General features: G+C 35.2%; 1 protein-coding gene across 2 annotated transcripts in view; it reads left to right on the plus strand.

Annotated features, from left to right (window-relative positions):
* LOC150107168 (uncharacterized) overlaps positions 1-19279 on the plus strand; it is a 246019-nt gene that overhangs the window by 154897 nt on the left and 71843 nt on the right. For both annotated transcript variants that reach the window (XM_090391690.1, XM_090391691.1), the window contains exon 5: positions 16171-18345. In XM_090391690.1, coding sequence (XP_090247816.1) covers positions 16171-18345 — 2175 coding nt within the window. The remainder of the gene's footprint in view (positions 1-16170; positions 18346-19279) is intronic.

Raw genomic sequence — 19279 nt, forward strand, 5'->3', positions numbered from 1 at the left:
CCTCTTTCTCGCAGAAGTGTAACTTAGATATTCCCTGATACATTCCCCACCCCACCAAAACATCACTGATGTGGGGTGATGACCTCTCTGGATCCTGGGTACTATGGCATGTGCTGTGTGACCATCCGTGGCATATGCCCTATCATTTTAGGGATTAAATGGCCCTTCAATGGTGAAAATCTTCTCATCTGTGAAGATATCTCTGTATCTTTTATTTTCAGCATAGTACTGCCAGAGAAGTGCCTCTGATTTTATTACTCTCTGCCACATAAGTTGTGGTGTTAGGAAGTGTCCAGCAGAATGATGATAGGCTTCCCCCCCCCCCCCCCCCCGGTCATCATTTAGTGCACATGACATCGCTCTCTGTGAAACGTTCATCTCTCGTGACGTCATTTTTCTTCATTCTCACAAGATAAAGAAAGTGATGTAGTTGCAGCATGCCTTCACAGCTCTTGCAAGCTGTTGTGTCCTAACACAGCATAGTCAACTGGTTTTTTGGCAGTCAGATACATCTTTATTTTTATAACAGTTAATAATCTGACATAAACACCCTACTGATCCCAAGTGTTTTTAGTGTGTTGAAAATAACAGGTAGCTGCATCTCAGACTTTGGAAGTGCTATTTCATCTACGCAGTTTCATAATCTGCTCACTGTATATTAACCCATACAGCTAGACAACTCTCCCTATCGAAAAACACATGAATATTGACTGCACACAGTGCCACTAATGAAATTGGGATCACACAGTTCTGTGGGCAGCACGAGGGTGTGCGGAAGTTGTAACAGTATTTGTAACAGTAACAAGACCGTGTACTTTATTTTTCAATGATTTTGTCCACTGTATAAATAAGTACTGTTAATTGTCTTCTCCCTTTCAATAATCTAGGCCATACAGTTTGTTTTGGTTTTGATCAAGAATTTCATTGGTATACTTTTGTTTACTCATTCCTTTATTGGTCTCTAATTCATCTTTCTGGGTACTCTTTTATATGGCATTCATTCAAGATGTTCTATCCATTTATTTCTGTTTCCATTATTGGTGTCCAGTTTCAGTATGTCTTCATTTCACTTTTTTGTTTGTCTTGTATGACTTACTGTTTTTGCTCAAGTGATTCTTTTTATCTCTCTCTAGTTGTCCATCCTTCACTTCCTTATAATAATGTTGGTTTTGATGAAATATTATTTTCTTAATCTACTTTTATTGCTGCATATTGCTAGTTCTAATGTTTTTATTATTCCATTTACTTTAGAGATGTTTATTTTGTTGGAAATGTCTAAATCTTCATTGTCATTAATTGTATAGCTCAAATAATAAAAATAATTGAACAAGTTATTTTCTTGAGAACTTGGTGTTATTTTATTATTCAGTTCAGTTTTATATAAAGCATTTTATAATAATCTTCAGTTACTTCAAAGTGTCTCATGGTCATTAGCAAAGAATAAGGTATCTAAAATGAAATCTTTTTTCTATTTGGATTTCTGTGTTGTCATCCATTTTTTATTTCATTCATATCCTGTATATTTCAAATATTGATGATGGGGGACATCCTTGTCTTGAGTCCTGCTGTTACTTCAAATGTTCTAGTTCTGTTCTTGCCTCTGTTTGTTACTGTTTTCTCATATAATTTGGAGAATGGCTTTAATAAGTTTATAGTTAAGCTGCTTTTTTAGTACATTTGAGTTTTTCTTGTCAAAAGTGTTTTTTATCATCAAATTCGATATGTGCCCTCAGGAGGTTTACAGGATAATATATTACTACATGAAAAGTTCCATCGTTATAGTCTGCCCATTGACATAACCGTAGCTGGTAAAGTACCAAGAAGAGTCAGTTCATGTTGAAGGGTAGAAAGCAGTAAGGGATGTGCAATTTCGTCATCAGCATGCGAAATCATGTGCTTATTATTATTGTGCACCCCACTTACTAATAACTATTATACAAGCAAAATAGTTACCACTTTAAAATCTAGAATGTTCATAAAAGAAAAGCTAATTTTCCAATGTGTAATAATAAACTCATCCAATGAATCGGATTAATTATCCTTTTATTGGAATGGATCCTCCTTCTGCCATGCGCAGAAGTGTTGAGGTTCTCACATCTGTGGACAAACTATACTGTCTTCCAATCAACAATTTTTACTCCAAATTAATGCGTCATATATTTATACTCCAATATTGTTGGATCTTTTATTTCTGTCTTCTAAGGCAGTTTTTACTGTATCTATCTATCCATCTAGATTTTGGTCTTCCTCTGGGTCTTTTTCCTGTCAGCTTTGCAAAGAATCCTTATTTTGCTAATCTTTCCTGTTCAAAAACTTGATGTGATGTAAATGGGATGTTATATCGAATAATGTATACTTCATATGCAAGTTGTAAGTTAGCAGTTATAATTGAAGGAGATATAAGAGTAGTTTGTAAAATCAGGTGTAAGACAAGGATGCACACTATCTCCAATGTTATTCATCATTCTTATGAATAATATTATGAAGGAAAGTGTCATAAAGCCAGATTTCAAATTTAGTTATGTTAATTTCGGCTCATTAATTGACACAGATGTTATATATTTCTAAATCTAGTGCAAGTCTGCAGGATTCCTTAACTAAATTGAACAACAGCTATGATAAGTTTGGCATGAAAATATGCAGGAATGTTGAAAATATTAGCCCCATCCTTGATGGGGATGGGGAGAACAGTAGGACACGTAAAACATTTAAACTATTTTGATATATTTTTGAGTGAAGATGGCAAATTAAAAATGGAAATAGATAATACAGTCTCACTATAGTAGACCAGTAGGACTATTTGAATAATTTGTTGTGGTAGATATTTTGCACTAGTGAATTTTTTTAACACAACATTTTGTATCCTTGGAGCTTTGGTTGGATCTTTTCAGTAGTTTGTTATGATGGTGTTTGCTGCACAAAGTTGACTGTAGAATTAACAAAGCTAGTATCACTGAGAGCAATGTTCCTCTAAGCTGTGTTTGTGCATGCACATGCCTAGTAACAGTAAGTGCAAAATTCTTCCTTTCATGATTTCTAATTTACAGTGAATAATTTTTAAACATATTATAAAAATGAGTTATGTGATAAATCTTATTTCTCACTTATTTTATTTACTAATTTTCTAACGTTTCCACTGTAATATTATGCTAATCCATTCCAACTTAATATGCTCTAATTAGTATTGTAAGGGTGAACACTGATTCTGACATCGTTGTCAGTTGCAGAGGCATGTTTGTTTAGTGTCTACTGTCTAGACAGTACAGTCACTTGAACTCATGCAAACAGCAATGGATTTTTGTAACTGAGCAGAATTAAATCAAATTAATTTAGTGCTCACAGTTTTACAGGTTATAAGCTAGACAAAGAAAAGGGCAACATTAATATTGGCAATATTATATTAGCATACAGAGGATTTGAAATTGGAAGTGATCACCAAGTCTTGAGCATGATAAAATTGAATTTCATATTGAAAAAAAGAACATGTAAGAAAGTTTTAAAACAAATAAAAGTTGAGCAGCTCTCAGATGTGAACTGTAGACTAAAATATGCAAACATGATTGAAGAAAAAATGAAAGAGTTTGGCAACAGCAACCAAACCTTGGAGATTGATTCAGTGCAAGTCCTGAAGAAAACATTGGTCAATTCAGCCAGAGAGGCATGTGGTGAGGTTGTCTGCAAGGATAGAAAAATCAGAACTCCATGGTGGACACAGGAAGTTAAAGAGGCAGTGAAGGAAAAGAAGAAAGCATATCGAAAGTTGCTGGTGAATAAGTCAGCTTGTGCTCTTAGAGAATACAGAGACAAAAGTAAGAAAGCTAAACAATGTGTAAAACTAGCTAAACAAAAGTCATGGGAAGACTTTGGTAAGAACATAGAAAATAAATATCAAGAAGGTGGCAAAATATTCTGGAGGTTGTTGAAGAAGGTCAGAAATGGAGGAAAGATGCTGTAAAAGGAATTAGAGATGATAAAGGTGATATGAAAACAGGAGAAAAAGATATCCTTGCAGTTTGGAGTAATTACTCAAAAAAATTGCTAAATGAAACAAGCAGTGATGACAGCACAGTGGTAAAAAACACTGACCAGGCATGCAGTCAAGAATTACATATCCATACTTGAAGTAGAAAAAGCCATCAAAAGCCTGAAATGTGGAAAGGCAGCAGGAGTAGATGCTATTCGACCAGAAATGCTCAAGTATGGAGGTATAAAAGTCTTACAGTGGCTGCACTGCATGGTTCAGAAGGCCTGGACAGATGGACGAATTCCAGATGATTGGAGTAGAGCTCTCATAGTACCCATATATAAAAAGGGAAATAAAACTGAATGTGAGAATTGCAGAGGTGTTCCTGGTAAGATATATGCAAGCATACTTTAGAAACGGTTAAGAAGGATTGTGGAAGAGAAGCTTGGTGAAGAACAAGCTGGATTCAGGCCAAATAGAGGCTTTCAGGATCAGATTTTCACTTAACAACAGATATTTGAGAAATCATGGGAATATAACAGAGATCTGTATTTAAGTTTTGTAGATCTGGAAAAGGCATATGACAAGATGCCAAGAGAGAAGCTGTTCGAAACTCTACAGTTATATGGTGTCAATGGGGCATTATATCAAGCAATACTTATTTATTTGAGTTGTAAGTCAGCAGTTAGAATTGAAGGAAGTACATGAAGGTGGTTTAATGTTAAATCTGGTGTCAGACAAGGATGTACATTATCCCCTCTGTTATTCATTATCTATATGGATCACATTTTGAAGGAAAGTGGTATTAAACCTGATATCAAAATTGGAGATGTTAATCTCAGCTCTTTGCTTTATGCAGATGATGCTATACTTCTAAATAAATCTGCAACAAGTCTGCAAGATTCCCTGACTAAAGTGAATAACTGTTGTAATAGATATGGTATGAAAGTCAGCATTACAAAGACAATGAAAATAGGCAGAAACATTGAAAATATCAACTGCATTGTGAATGGATAACCTATAGAACAAGTAAAACATTACAGCTACTTAGACACGATTTTTAGTGAAGATGGTAAAATAAATATGGGAATAGACAACAGAATCAACAAAGCTGGTATGGTAGGAAGTCAACCAAATAAATTTATATGGAATAAGAGAGAAATTAGCTGTATACAAGACAGTATTCAAGCCAATTTTAACTTATGGATCTGAGAGCTGGGTCAGAGGTAAAACACTGCACCAAAGACCTGAGACGGCAGATATGAGAGTCCTGAGAAAGATTAGGGGCATGAACACATAGCATCAATGGCAATAAGATATTAAAAACGAGGATATTAGGAAAGAACTTAATGTCAGCATCCAGGAATGTGTTAGCAGAGCTAATCTCAGGTAGTATGGTCACTTAAAAAGAATGGGAGAACAAAATATTAGCAAAATAAGTGATGTGTTTTTGTATCAGGGATGGCTTAAATGTATTGTTTTTAATGCCACTTACTTTAACAAAATTTGATATTTTAATGTCTGCCTTTTTCATCTTCATGCGATGTCACATCCTAGGTATTTGAAAGTATTTACTTATTCTAATATTTTATTATATATCACTATGTTACTTTTTATTGGGGCTTTTTCCTGATTGAAAGGCCATTACTTTTGTCTTTACTTTTTATATTCTCATATTATATTGTTCTGAAATTTCATTTTGTGATTCTTCTGATGTAACTAATACAATTCAATCATCTGCAAATAATAGTGTATATATCTTTATTTGTGGGTTTATTTGATTACCAAATGGGTTATGATTTCCAGATTTTTATAATTTCCAGATTGTTATAATTTTGTTTTTGTATATATTAGAGTAGAATGTGATAGGGTACATCCTTTCCCTACTCTTCTTCATGTCTTTCCATCTGATATTTGTTCTAATTTCACTGCTATTTTATTTCCTGCTATATTTCTTAAATAGACTGTAAGAACTGGCTTTATTTAGATTGGTTAACATTTTAAATAATTTTTGTCAATGTCTTTTACACAATCAATGAAGGCCACATGTTTCTTTTTGAGATTCTCTTTTCAATTAATAATTTTAGAGTATAAATTGAGTGTATGTAAGATTGGCTTCATTATAATTAATTTTGTTCTTTTAGTAGTTTGTCTACAGTATGATTTAGTTTCCCTTTAATATTCCTGTATATACACTGCTTGAAAAGAAGTCAATGGACACCATAGTGTGAGGAACACATAGCCATGTTGCTCACCTTAATAAGATGTAGGACCTCCTTTCGCTGCGATGACTGTAGCAATCCTACAGGGCATACTTTCGACAAGCATGTGATAGCAATCAATGGAAGTTTTAGACCATTTTTCCTGTAGGCATGTAATGAGGTCCTGAACTGTTGTGTGGGTATGCATCCCTTGATCTCATCTTCTGCTCCAGTTCCTTCCACAAATGCTCAATACAGTTGTGATCAGGGCTCTGTGGAGGCCAGTCAAGTGTGGTGACATTCATGTCCATAAACCACACAGTTGCAGCAGCTTTATGACATGGAGCATTGTCTTGCTGAAAGAGACACTAGTCATTTCCATAGAAATGCCACAAATTAAGAAGCATTGTGTTGTCCAGAATGTTGAGATGCCCCTCAGAGTTCAGTGTTTGTGGCACCACAAACCAAGATCTGAAGCCAAACCAAGAAAAACAGGACCACACCATCACACTGCCACTGCTGAATTTCATAGTTTGGGTTATGTACTCTGGAAAGATGTTCATCAGGCATGAGGGTGTAGTGTGATTTGTCACTCTATAACACAGTTTTCCAAGCTTCCATTCTGCTGTACACATTCTTTGTACCACTGAAAATGACTCTGCATGTTGATTTGAGTAATGTGATGCTTGCATATTCTGCAAAATACATTCTGAATTTTTTTGTGAAGATTAGTGTTCCACTTGATGCCCAGAACTCTGCAATCAGTGTGTCAGCTAACGAACTGCAGTTTTTACATATTATCCTTCATAGCATCCTATGGTCATGTTCGGTTAATGTGGTGAGTCATCCACTGTGGGTAGCACTTGCAGTTGACTCCCTGCACTTCCATCTCAGTATGGTATCACTGATTGTTGACCTTGGATGGCCCAATTTGTCAACAATTTTCCAAGCAGATAGACCTGCCATATGGCATCCTATCACAACGCCACTTTCAAAGTTTGTGAGTTCCCTTCTCACAGTCATTTCACCTACACACAGTTCACTGACTTGGGAGCATTATATTCCTCCAATTTTATACCAGCTACAAACACCTGACTCATTATATGGCATGATGCACCTTGCCCATGGGGATGTCTATTGATGTCTTTCCATGTAGGGTATTTTGTATCTTGCATTTAGCAGACCAATTCTTCCCCTATAGTTATTGTAGTCATCTTTATTTCCTTTTTTTATAAATTAAGATAACCAGTGCTCCCCCCACACACACACACAGAGTTTGGAGTTTTTTTAGAAATCCAGACATGTTAAAGAATCTCAGAAGTTTTTCATTAAATTTTTCACCTGCATTTTTGTACAGTTTCATGTAATTTTATCTTCTTCTGGTGTTTTTCTAATTTTTCATCTTATTTATTGTATTTTCAGCTCTGACACTGATATTTTCTATTAGATTATTCTTTGTTGTATAAAATTTTACTTCTTTATTATCATGAATCCAGAGATTTTGAAAATAAGTTACCCAGTTTTCTAAATCCATTATTTGTATTTACCCTTTTTATGATTTTATAGGGGGTTTTGGTTCTGGTTAAGATATATCATTTTCTAGTTTTGTTACAAAATTGGTCCATCTGTCTGTTTTTTTCCTTACTTCATCATCAGTTTCCTGGTATGTACCCTTAAGGCATGTTCAGGCTTTAGGCTACTATAACAGCACTACATGATTAAGTTTACATTATTATCTAATAATCTCCTATCAACAATTTTTCTCCAAATTAATCTATTGTCTATACCTAACATTTTCTTCTAAGGTACTTTTCAACTGAATTAATCCATCTAGACCCTGGTTCCTCTTGGTCTTTTTCTGCCACCTTGGCAATCAAACATTCTGTTTTGCTTATATTTCATCTTCCATTCTGTGTACATAACCATACCACCTTAGATTAGTCCTGCTCAAACATTCTTGAATGCAAACAGTGTCGAGTTCCTTCCTGAGGTCTTCATTTTTAATATGATTCTGCCAAGATGCCATTTGTTCAACCCCTAATTTTTCTAAGAACTCTCATATCTGTGGTTTCTAGTCTTTAATTAAGTATTTTATTTCGAACCTATCTCTCCGATCTATAACTTAAAACTGGTTTGAACACTGGTCTTGTATATTTCTTTTGGCTAATTTCTCTCTTATTCTATTTAAATTTATTCAAATGGCCCCCCACCACATCAGCTTTGCTGTTTTGTTGTCTATTTCCAGATTTAACTTGCCATCTTCACTAAAAACTGTGCATACATAACTGAAATATTTTACTTGTTCTATTGACTTCGGCTGCATTCTGAATGCAGCTGAAGTTTTCTATGTCTCTTTTTTTGTTGATTTTCATGCAAAATTTTTACAGCTGTAATTCAGTTTAGTTGAGAGAATCCTGTAAACTTGCACTGGATGTGTTTAGAAGTACATCATCTGCACATAAATCCCAAATGAGAATCCCAACCAGTTTTTTCGATATGATGCAAGTAAAAGAAAAAAAAATGTATATGGCAGAATGATTTTAAAGAATGCCGATGGTAGGGAGTTAACCAAATCAGTTGATATAGTTGAATTACTGAGCGAGCACTTTGCAGGAGTATATCATCCAGGTGGTGACTTTGCAGGAATAAATGAACCAATAGCTTATACTGGAATTGTGGTGAATGAAGTGGAAGTGAATAGTCTATTACAAAACCTCAATGTCAATACATCTGTGGGATTGGATGGTATACAAGCTCGTGTCGTACGTGAAGTGGCTAAAGAATTGTCAGTGCCCTTGACCATTTTGTTTAATTTGAGTCTCAGGTCTGGGTTAGTCCTGATGGGATGGAAAGAGGGGAAAATAGTTCCACTGCATAAAGGAGGTTCCAAGACTGCTGTTGTAAATTACTGACCGATCAGCATATCAGGAATTGTTGTCAAGGTCTTGGAGAAAATAGTCAGGAGAAAAATGCAGGATTGGATAGATGAAAATGGGATATTGTATGGGGGACAACATGGTTTTGTGAAGGGTAGATCATTCCTCAGTAACTTGCTCATGTTTTATAACACAGTGATGGCTGAACTGGATAGGGGTAATGGGTTTACAGTGATTCTACTGGACCTTGCTAAGGCCTTTGACAGGATACCATATGGAATTCTAATCAGTAAACTGCAGCATATGGGGATGGATATAGGGTTGGTGAGATTGATAGGAGGGTGGTTGATGGAGAGATATCAGAGAGTGGTTTATTCAGGAGTAGAGTCCAAAAGATGGGCTGTGACTAGTGGTGTGCCGCAGGGTTCTGTTCTTGGGCCACTACTGTTGAATTTGTTCATTAAAGATATAGGAAAGGATCTGAGAGGAAGTGTTCATTTGTTTGCTGATGATGCAAAGTTGAGTAGAGCAATAGTGAGTGCACAGGATGAAATTTTGCAAGATGATTTGGATAGTTTGGAGGACTGGGCTAAGGAGAATGGATGTCAATTTAATGTGGCAAAATGTAAGGTTATGCATTTTGGGGTGAAAAGATTAGCAGCATTATATCACATTGGTGGAACCGTACTCCAGGAGATTGACGAGGCCAGGGATTTGGGAGTGTTGGTGGATAGGAAGTTGAAGTTTAGGGGCACATCGCAAAAGTCGCTAAATCAGCTCATCAAATCATTTGGTTGCTGAAAAATATTTAACAAGTAGAGACAAACAGGTTATTGTTCCTCTGTATCGAGCCTTGATAAGACCCCATCTAGACTACTGTGCCCAGATTTGGGCACCAGGGTTTCTTCTTGATGGGGAGGAGGTGGAGAGGATCCAGAGACAAATGACCAAGATGATAGCAGGTCTATGGAATGAACCTTATGAGAACAGGTTGAAGATTTGTGGGGTGCAGAAATTGGTTGATAGGCAGTAAAGGGGTGATATGATTGAGACATTCAAATTACTGAAGGGTTTCTATAAGATTAGTGCAGAAGATATTTTTGAGAATAGGACTGGTGGTGGGAGGACTAGGGGCCATACATGGAAGCTGGGCAAGAGTGTAGTTAGCAGGGGTGTTAGAGCTAGATTTATTTATTTGGAGAGTAGTGAATGAGTGGAATAAGCAGCCGGCGTCTGTTGTGGGTGTCATGACTGTGAATGAGTTCAAGGTGAGGTATGATAGATACTGCGTGAATGTCGAATAGTTATTGACATGATGTTAGGGCCTCCCTCGATGAGTCTAAGGACTCCTTGGAGTTGCCTGTAATAATAAAGCAAACACCTTGGTATGTTTAATTCTAATATCAGATTCATTGCCTCTTTTTTTTTTTCTTTCTCATAATGTGATCCATATAGATAATGAATAAGAGTGGAGATAATGTGCATCCTTGTCTTACACATGATTTTACGTCAACCTTCTGACCAGACTCTTTGAATTATGTAGTGTAGCTACTGGGGAAAAAATATTGTTGGAACATGGTGTTAGTAATAACTAATCCATGTCCTCAGCAGAAATCCATGTCAATTTCTGTATATTATCGAGTAATGTACAGAAATTAAGAGAAAGTGGGGTTTGGTTGACTGCAGATGATAGTGGAACACTATTAAGGTTGGAGTTGAGACCACAGATGTTGGTGTAGTGGATATGCAAGGGTCTGTGGGGCATGGCTTTGACCATAAGGGTCTTGCATGTTTCCTATGCAGTGCCTGCAGTAGTCTATGGTCCAGCTATTGTCTCCATTTTGGCATTTTTCTTCTGGCTGTCTTTGGAGTTGCCGTCTTCGTTCCCTTTGTGCAAAGGTTAAGTCGGGGGTGGGGAGCACGTACACGTGATTGGGGGCAACTGTCCTTTAGCTTGCTGTTTATCGCCGTTATTAATTTGGATGTATTTGTTAGTGTATCACAGATCGCTTTCACAAGACGTGGAAAATTCATTCTGTCCTTTCTTTTGTTTATTGGTCCGAAACGATGACATTTGATGATATTCCTGGGATCAAAGTTGCATTCACCTGCTAGTTTGCTAACATCTTTTGAAGATCTACCATTTTCCTCTGGAAAGTTCAAAATAACACCGTTGAGTCTCATGTTTTCAGCCTCAAGCGATGCATGTACCGTTGATGTGATTAAATCTCGAAGTTCATTAGTGGGTACAGATGCACTGGTGATCGGCCGTTGGTCATTGAGTATCTTGAACTTTGTTTCCAACTTTCAGCTTTTGGACAAGAAAGCGTCAATTGTGTTATTAAGGTGTTGTTCGAGATTTTCATCATTTGCTTAGTTTCAGCAGCTGTTTAACAGAAGGAAGGCACATCTAACAGAAAAACTTGAGTGCTGATTCATCTATTTTTGTGCAGGAAGTATGTAGCCAGTTGCAACAGAAATCGCACAATATAACTTTTTTTCTTTCGGTAACTTTGGATTCACAACTGCAGCACTTCGTATTGTCTCTTGGGTTTGTTGACTATCGGCTGCACTACGCTGACGGGACTCGAAGTAATCTTTCATTGTTGACCTTTGTTGCTGCCATCTTTACTCTGCATGGTAGGCATAGCAGTTGCTTTCACGTGGCTGTTTTTTTAATTGTAAAAATAACTGATATGAAGGACTATGGGTACTTACGAGTTGTGTAGAAATAATTGTCTCCTTAGTACCTCTGTTTTCCATTTAATGGTTATTTTGTACAAAAAAAACTTGCAAAAACGATAAAATTCGAGAGCACAAGTTTAACGAAAATTATTTGCAGGCACTGCCTATCGGGTATGATGTTCTGTTACTTAATCTATACAAATCCCTAATCAGCCTAGTTTTAGAATAGTGCTCACATTTGGGGGTGCACATAAATTTCCAAAGTTCTTGATGCTGTTCAGTTTCTGCATTGTATCGCTTTTTACAGATATTCCCATTTCTGTTAAATCTATAGCAACATGAGTAACAGCTATCCAACATCTGTTTGCAATTGAACTTGCTGACTCACCAAACCTGTTACCCCCAGTCATCTTTCATTCTATCTAGGGCCTGTGTAACACCTGCATTTGCATGTGGTGGAAAGTTTTGGGGGTGTGGCAAAATTGGCCTAAACTATCCGAAAAATCAATTTATTTATTCCTTCTATGTTGAAACCTTCAGGTCATTAGTTAAATTTTTACATAAAACTTCATTATACTGTATTTTTTTTTAAGAATCATAATCATTTAAAATAATGTAGTATTATGTTGCTTTTAATATCATGCTCTCAGTGTTAATATCACATAATGTAACTATAGCAGAACACCTATCTTGACCAATGAGAACACTACCATTTAACCAATGAGACCAAATGATTATAATGAGATAATTGGTTAAGAGTAAACCAGTTAAAGAAATAGAATCAAAATACATATATAAAGTTGTGCAGTGATTGCTAATCAGTTATTAGGGTTTGGCTTTTAAAATAATTTTAACATTCCAAAATGTCTGATAAAAGTAAAAAACTGTCAGGCACAGAATATCACAAACAAAAATGGGGAAAAAAATACAATATACAGAAACAAAGCGGGGCTTTGCATAAATATCTAAAAACTGAAACAGCTACCGTAGTAGAAGAGAAATGAGCGAAAGTACCGAACAAAAATTCTGAGCTTATGGTAAGTACTTCTAATTTCAATCCCAGTAATGTCAACATTAGTAACAATGAGGACAAAAATGAAACTGATTTAACATGCTCCTCTTCAAAAAAATTTGAGTAATGAACATGAAATTAACATCGATCCAACAAGATGGAATCCCTCTTTAAGTGATGCCAAAAGACTGGAAATCTTAATGAAAGGTCAGCCAGTGAGACCAAAAAGTGATTTTGTTTTTCCACACAGCTCTTAATGGTCTGAAATTTTCATTAAATCATTACGCTAGGGAACTAAGCAATGGAAAACATATTAATCAGTCATGGTTAGTGTATTCTAAAGAAATTCTGTATTTTGTGGCTGTTGTAAGTTGTTTTCAGTAATAAAATTTCACTCACTGCTGACGAATATAACGATGGGGACATTTATATCTATAACTTAATGAACACGAAAAATCACTTGGAGTCCCATAAGAAGTGGATTGAGTTTTCATCTAGGCTTAAATTAGAACAAATGATTGATTCAGTGCAACAAAAATTGTTAAATGCAGAGGCTCAGAGGCACTGGAGGAGCATAATAGAAGGCCTAATTGCCATTGTTCAATTTTTAACTCAACAATGTTTGCCATTTCGGGAAACATCTGATAAATTGTATGTTCATAATAACGGCAATTTCTTGAAGCTTGTTGAATTAATTGCCGTATTTGATAATGCTATGTCTGAATATTTACTGAGAGTATCTCATGGATTGTCCCAACATTATCTTGGGAAAAACATTCAACATGAATCGATTTCTCTCCTCTCTGGGGCCATTTCTATGGTGCAGAATGCTAAATATACAGCATAGTTGCAGATTGTACTCCTGACATAAGTCAGATTGAATAATTAACACTAATTATAAGATTTGTTAATATGGATCCACGTGATATTAATATCCATGAGTACTTTGTTTCATTCCTGTAGAAGCCACTACAGGCTCAGTTGTAACTGAATGCATTCTTAAAAAATTGTCAGATATGAATGTTCCTATCACAAACATGCATGTCATTGTAAACCATTGTGATGTCAAAGGACAAAAGTCAGGCTTGTTGGGTAAGGAACATTGCATAATAATTCTTAGACAAGGTTATGGTCGGAATTATGAAGAGAACTAATGTCTGTAATATATTTAAAAAAACTATTTGTCAACTTGTCTGGCCCAGTAGTTAAGATATCCCCCCCCTCTCTCCCCCCCCCCTCCAACCAATTGACTGCAGGTTTGAATTCTGATTTGGGCATGGAGGCTTGTGGTTGTCTTTAGGTAGAAGATAAATTATATTCTTAATTCAAGCTGTTTGCTTGAATCAAGGATTAAGCATGAAGGTGTTGAGACCACCATCTCTCTCTCTCTCTCTCTCTCTCTTATTAGAGCCTGAAGTGACTTAAAAGGTTTCATGTTTAGTTTCTAAAAACAAGGCTTCCAGATCATGTGAAAAAAATATATATATTAAAATCCTTAGCCCACTCATATTCTTTGGAATATGAATGGGGTAAGGGACCTTTCATGCATGGGAGTCACATAAATTATTAAGAAAAAGGTCAGAATTGTTTGCAAAATGGTGAAAATTATCTAATATTCCAGTGGGTAGATAGTTTATTTAATTGCTGATAGTAAATATCTCTTGCAAATACACTTTCAACTTGATCAGTAGAACTGGAAAAGGAAAGTCAAGTTGAGTTGAACAACTTTCAATGTTTGGACTGCAGAAAATCATGCTTGTTATAAATAATGAAACAGGTTGTGAAAAGTTTTTCTGCATGATTACAATGTATATTATACTTATTATTAGTATTTTATTAATAATATTAAGTATATTATTATTATTATAGTATTTTATTAATAATATTAAGTATATTATCTCCACAGCACAGAGTACCACTTATACTGGTACTCTGTGCTGTGGAGTCTGAAGACTCATTTGTGAGAGATCCACACTATCCATTAACACAATAACTATCATGCATCTCCTTAAACTTATTCACTGTTGGGGCACTCACACTGTAATATACATTATAACCAGTGGTGTGTTGGTAAATTTTTAACAACTAGCTCGCTTTATGAAAAATTTGATTCTTCACAAAGTTCTATTGTATCTTCAGATGTCTTTGTTTCTGCTTCTTCAATTTTGTCCTTTTAATGTTTAAGAAGTTTTGTTCTATTTCATTTTTTCAACTAACGGCTGTCCGTTTTTTCGACCGGAAAACTCTAATCCTGATTAAAATTATTTTAATTATTAAAAAAAAAAGAAAAATAACCGAAATAAAAACATATATTAAAGAAAATTTTCCTATATTACCTACAACTTACCTATTATCAAATGAAATCCTGAACAAAAAAAATGTAACACTAATATTACCACTCATAGTCGATCAAATGACCAGAGACTGTAGTCGTCACGATGAATTTTTGTATTTATCGATAGTGCAACAATGTTGCACATCCGAGAACTTAATGTTGCAAGTTCTTGGAAATTCGCTGAAAAATAAGACATTATTGTTTATTCAAATACCCAGTTTGGGAGTTTTGATAACATGTTTGTGTTTTAATGAATACAGACATTGTTTAGTAAATAAAATCGTTTCCAAATTCTCGTTCGTAAATTGAGTTTGTGTTTTGTGAATTCTCCTTTATGCATGTATTTTTGATAATAATAATAATATATGTAAGTGTTTATTATACAATTTCAAAATATTTACAAGAAAAAGTATATACCACCATTCATCATCTATCCATTCATAAAGAATTTTAATAACTGGCTCGCTAAATTTGAAAAATTTTAACAACTGGCTCGCACTGGCTTCCGTGAGCCCAGCCCAACACACCACTGATTATAACTAAGCAGAAACCTGGTTCACACTGATGATGCCTCAATGAAGATTGAAATCATTTTGGGGAGTGACCCTTTTCATAATGTTTTTACATTATGGGATACTAAGGCAATTGATGTTACTTTATGCTTAAACTTGGGTAAGAATTAAAGCAAGAATATTTTTTTGTCAAGTATAATATACAGAGGTTGGATTAGTTATCTGAATTAGGCAAGTAAAGCCTGTCCATCTGCAGTGATTATAATTCCTTGTGGTTCATTGTTGGAAGTGATGAATTTAAAAGAAATCAAATTATACTTATCTGTTGCTGGAATGAAATTTCTTAGTTATATTTCCACTACATCTTGTGTGTGTGCGTCCATGTTAACACATCGATATTTTTATAAGGATTATTTAAAAAAATTATTGGAATTCAGCTATTGGAAAAGTTATTCTATTCTGATCCCCTACCAAATATGTATTTAATATAAATGGCCTTGAAATAAATATATGCTTGATCAAACTAATTTGTTTAGAATTGTTATGCAAATTATGTTTGGAATTTATTTTCTCTTCTTATTTTAGGTGATGCTAAACAGATGGACATAAACGGGAATCAGTGCCCTCAAGTCCTCTGTTCTCGACGGGAATGTAGTTTTCCTGGTATATCTACTATCTCAGAAAGTACTATTTCAAAGCATCTGGATGGGTCTAGTCGTAAACACAAGAGGACTCGAAATAATGGAGAAAATCATAAAGTGAAATGTGTAATGGCTGAAGAAATAGCTGGTCATCGGGGGACAGAAAGTATTGAAACTCTTTTGGAGTTCATTAATTCATCAGATAAAAAAGGAAAGATTGTAACTAAGGGAACAAATGGAAGTAGCAGTGGTGTGTCATTTACTTCCCCAGCAAATAAGTTTACCTTGAATGATTCTGATAAAAGAGATAAGATTTTAGGAAAAGATCCCAAGCATAATAGAAATATGTTTTGTTCGCTGAAAAAAAAAAGCACTAGCTCAATTGATAGTGATGTTCAGGATGAAGATTGCCTGGATTCATATACTCGAGACTTTTCTACAAAAAACATTCCAGCCATACCAAATTGTTTGAAGACCACTTCTGGTGAGTCTATACTTAAGGAATGGGTAATTAAAGATACAGATATAACTTCCAAGTCTGGTACTGGGAATTCAACTTTACAAAACAATGCTTCTGATTCTTCTAACATAAGAACTACTTCCAGTTTTGTAGAAAATCAGATTTCCAGTTTTGTTAATGACTTTTATAACGTTACTGAAGTTACTTCACCAGTATTTGAAGAATCTGGATTTCGAGTAGTAAAAAAGAAACAGCGTAAGTATTATCAGAGTAAGAGGGACTCTTATAGGTGGCATACTGTAGTTTCTCATGGTGGTGAAAGCTCTAGCGAACATGAATACTATCTTCACGGTGATTCAACTCACAATAGCAATATATTTTTGTCTGGCTTACCTCTTGCTCAGAGAAGTCAGTGTGGAAAGCAAGATTCGCGCCGTAAATCAACCAGCAGTATGCCACCATCTGAGCATTCATCAGCTGATAATTCAGATCTTGATAGTGTGCATTCACTTCCTGTTAGAGGATCTGTACCACATCCAACTCAACCTCATCCTCACACAACTCCATCATCGACATCCTCCACTCCTCAAGCATCTTATGCAGATATTGCAAAAATGCCTATATCGAGCCAAAAAATGAATTATATATCTCACAGTTCACACTCAGTTACTCCTTCCAAATCATCAAATGTTTTGTGCAGCTTACCAAATGAAATATATCTTGAAAATCAGCAGTCAGCATCAAGAGATGATTCCACTGATATGTATTCAATAGCAGATGAGAATGATTCAAAACCACTCTGTGGAACAGTGGAAAATATAAATTATGTAGAAAATAGTGTATGTGCAGCTTTCAACACCTTACCAGAAACTTTAAATACTGTTCTTAGTATAGAAAATTTATCACAATCATGTAAGAATACCCGAGAAAACAACACACAAACTGATCCTCCCTCTTCTTTAGCACAAACTAAAAACAGGATTTTAGTTGTTCAGCCTACTGCAGTGTCAGACAGTGAAAAACAAGAAGATCATTTGCACAAAGCCACTAGCACTAGTACTCTTGATCAGGTAGAACTTCAGCTAGGAGATAGTTCTTACTGTATGGATGATTCTGAAAGTACTGTTTCAGAAAATGGAATGAATGGCAGTGTAAAACTCGCATTTTTTGAACAAAAGAATGTCACAAATAAACAAGTTCGACCAGCTGTTGTTATGAGGAACAGTATGCCACAAGATGGTGTTTGTGATGTTAGTTTTGGATTTGATATTGACGAAGTATTAAGTACTTGCTCTGTTACTAGAACGTGTGGCTTTGTAGAAAACTTATCCGAAGATCTCATCCATTGTGCCTCGATCCCAGCAATGTTGCCTCCTGTCCAGGACATAAAAGGAATAGCAAGTAAGTGTAATTTGCTTTTGAATGCTGTTGAGGAAAAAGATGTGAATGAAAATTCCTCCAAGGATAATGGTAATGATGGACCAGAACATGTGTGTGCTCAAAAAAATCAAAGTGGCAAGTACCTGCAAGATTACAAATTGTCTAGTCGTCTACCAGAGAAACTGTTTTTGATTGCAGGTCAGCCTGTTCATTTTCGAGAATCTGAAGTGAATATTGAAACCTTCAATTATAATCAAATAGTAAATTTCTTTTGTTGTGGTAAGTATTACTTTAGATATCTAGCCTTTTTATATATATATATATATATACAGTCATACCCCCGAAGTTATGCAGTAGGTGGGACCAACAAAAAGTACGCAAGTCAAATTCACTTAACTCTGGTATAATGTTGCATACAAAATATTAGTTAATTGGGACCAAAGTTTTACACAAACACCACATTTTTTAAGAAATATAATCATTATTGGTTTTTCGTACATAAAAAAAAAAGAAAGTTATTCTGATGTCAATGGTTTCATAAAATCGAATAGATTTGTCTGACAGCATAATGTCTTTTTCTTACAAAATTTCTTCATAGCAAGCTAATGACTTTTTTATTCCTTACCTTCTGGCTACAATTTGTTCCTCGTTAGAATCTATGTCCTCCAAAATCTGTAAATGTTTCTTTTATGATTGTTCTTACTGTGGATTCCTGTAGATCAAACTTCTTTGCTAGCTCACAAATTTTCATTCCGCCTTCAAAATCCTTAATAATGTTGAGTTTTGTTTCCAAAGTCAATGTTTTTCTTTTTTTGCTAGCTGTAGAAGAATCGGACTTGCTTCCTTTGGACAACATTATTATTTTTTATGTGATAAAATTTTTATCAAGAACATAACATTAAACAATTGCAAGATTTGTAGGCTATAAAAATTGTGTATGAATGGAGACCGTATGAAACATGTCAGTGCTTGTTCACAGCATGTGCGACACTGGCGAATGCGGCCGGTGCCAGAAAGATATGACTAGTGGTAAAGCGGGACAGGAATACGTACATATAAGAAACCGCGTAACTCTGGATTCGCGTAAGTCTGGGTATGACTGTGTATATATATATATCATATTTTTAAATCTCTTAGAATACAATGTTCAAAAAGCATAAAAAAAATACTTATTACGTGTTCATATGTTATGTGAACACTGCCAGATATACTT

Source organism: Typopeltis vanoorti, chromosome 4, assembly GCF_054136105.1.
Source record: "Typopeltis vanoorti isolate ZY-2024b chromosome 4, IOZ_Tvanoo_1.0, whole genome shotgun sequence".
Taxonomy (NCBI): domain Eukaryota; kingdom Metazoa; phylum Arthropoda; class Arachnida; order Uropygi; family Thelyphonidae; genus Typopeltis; species Typopeltis vanoorti.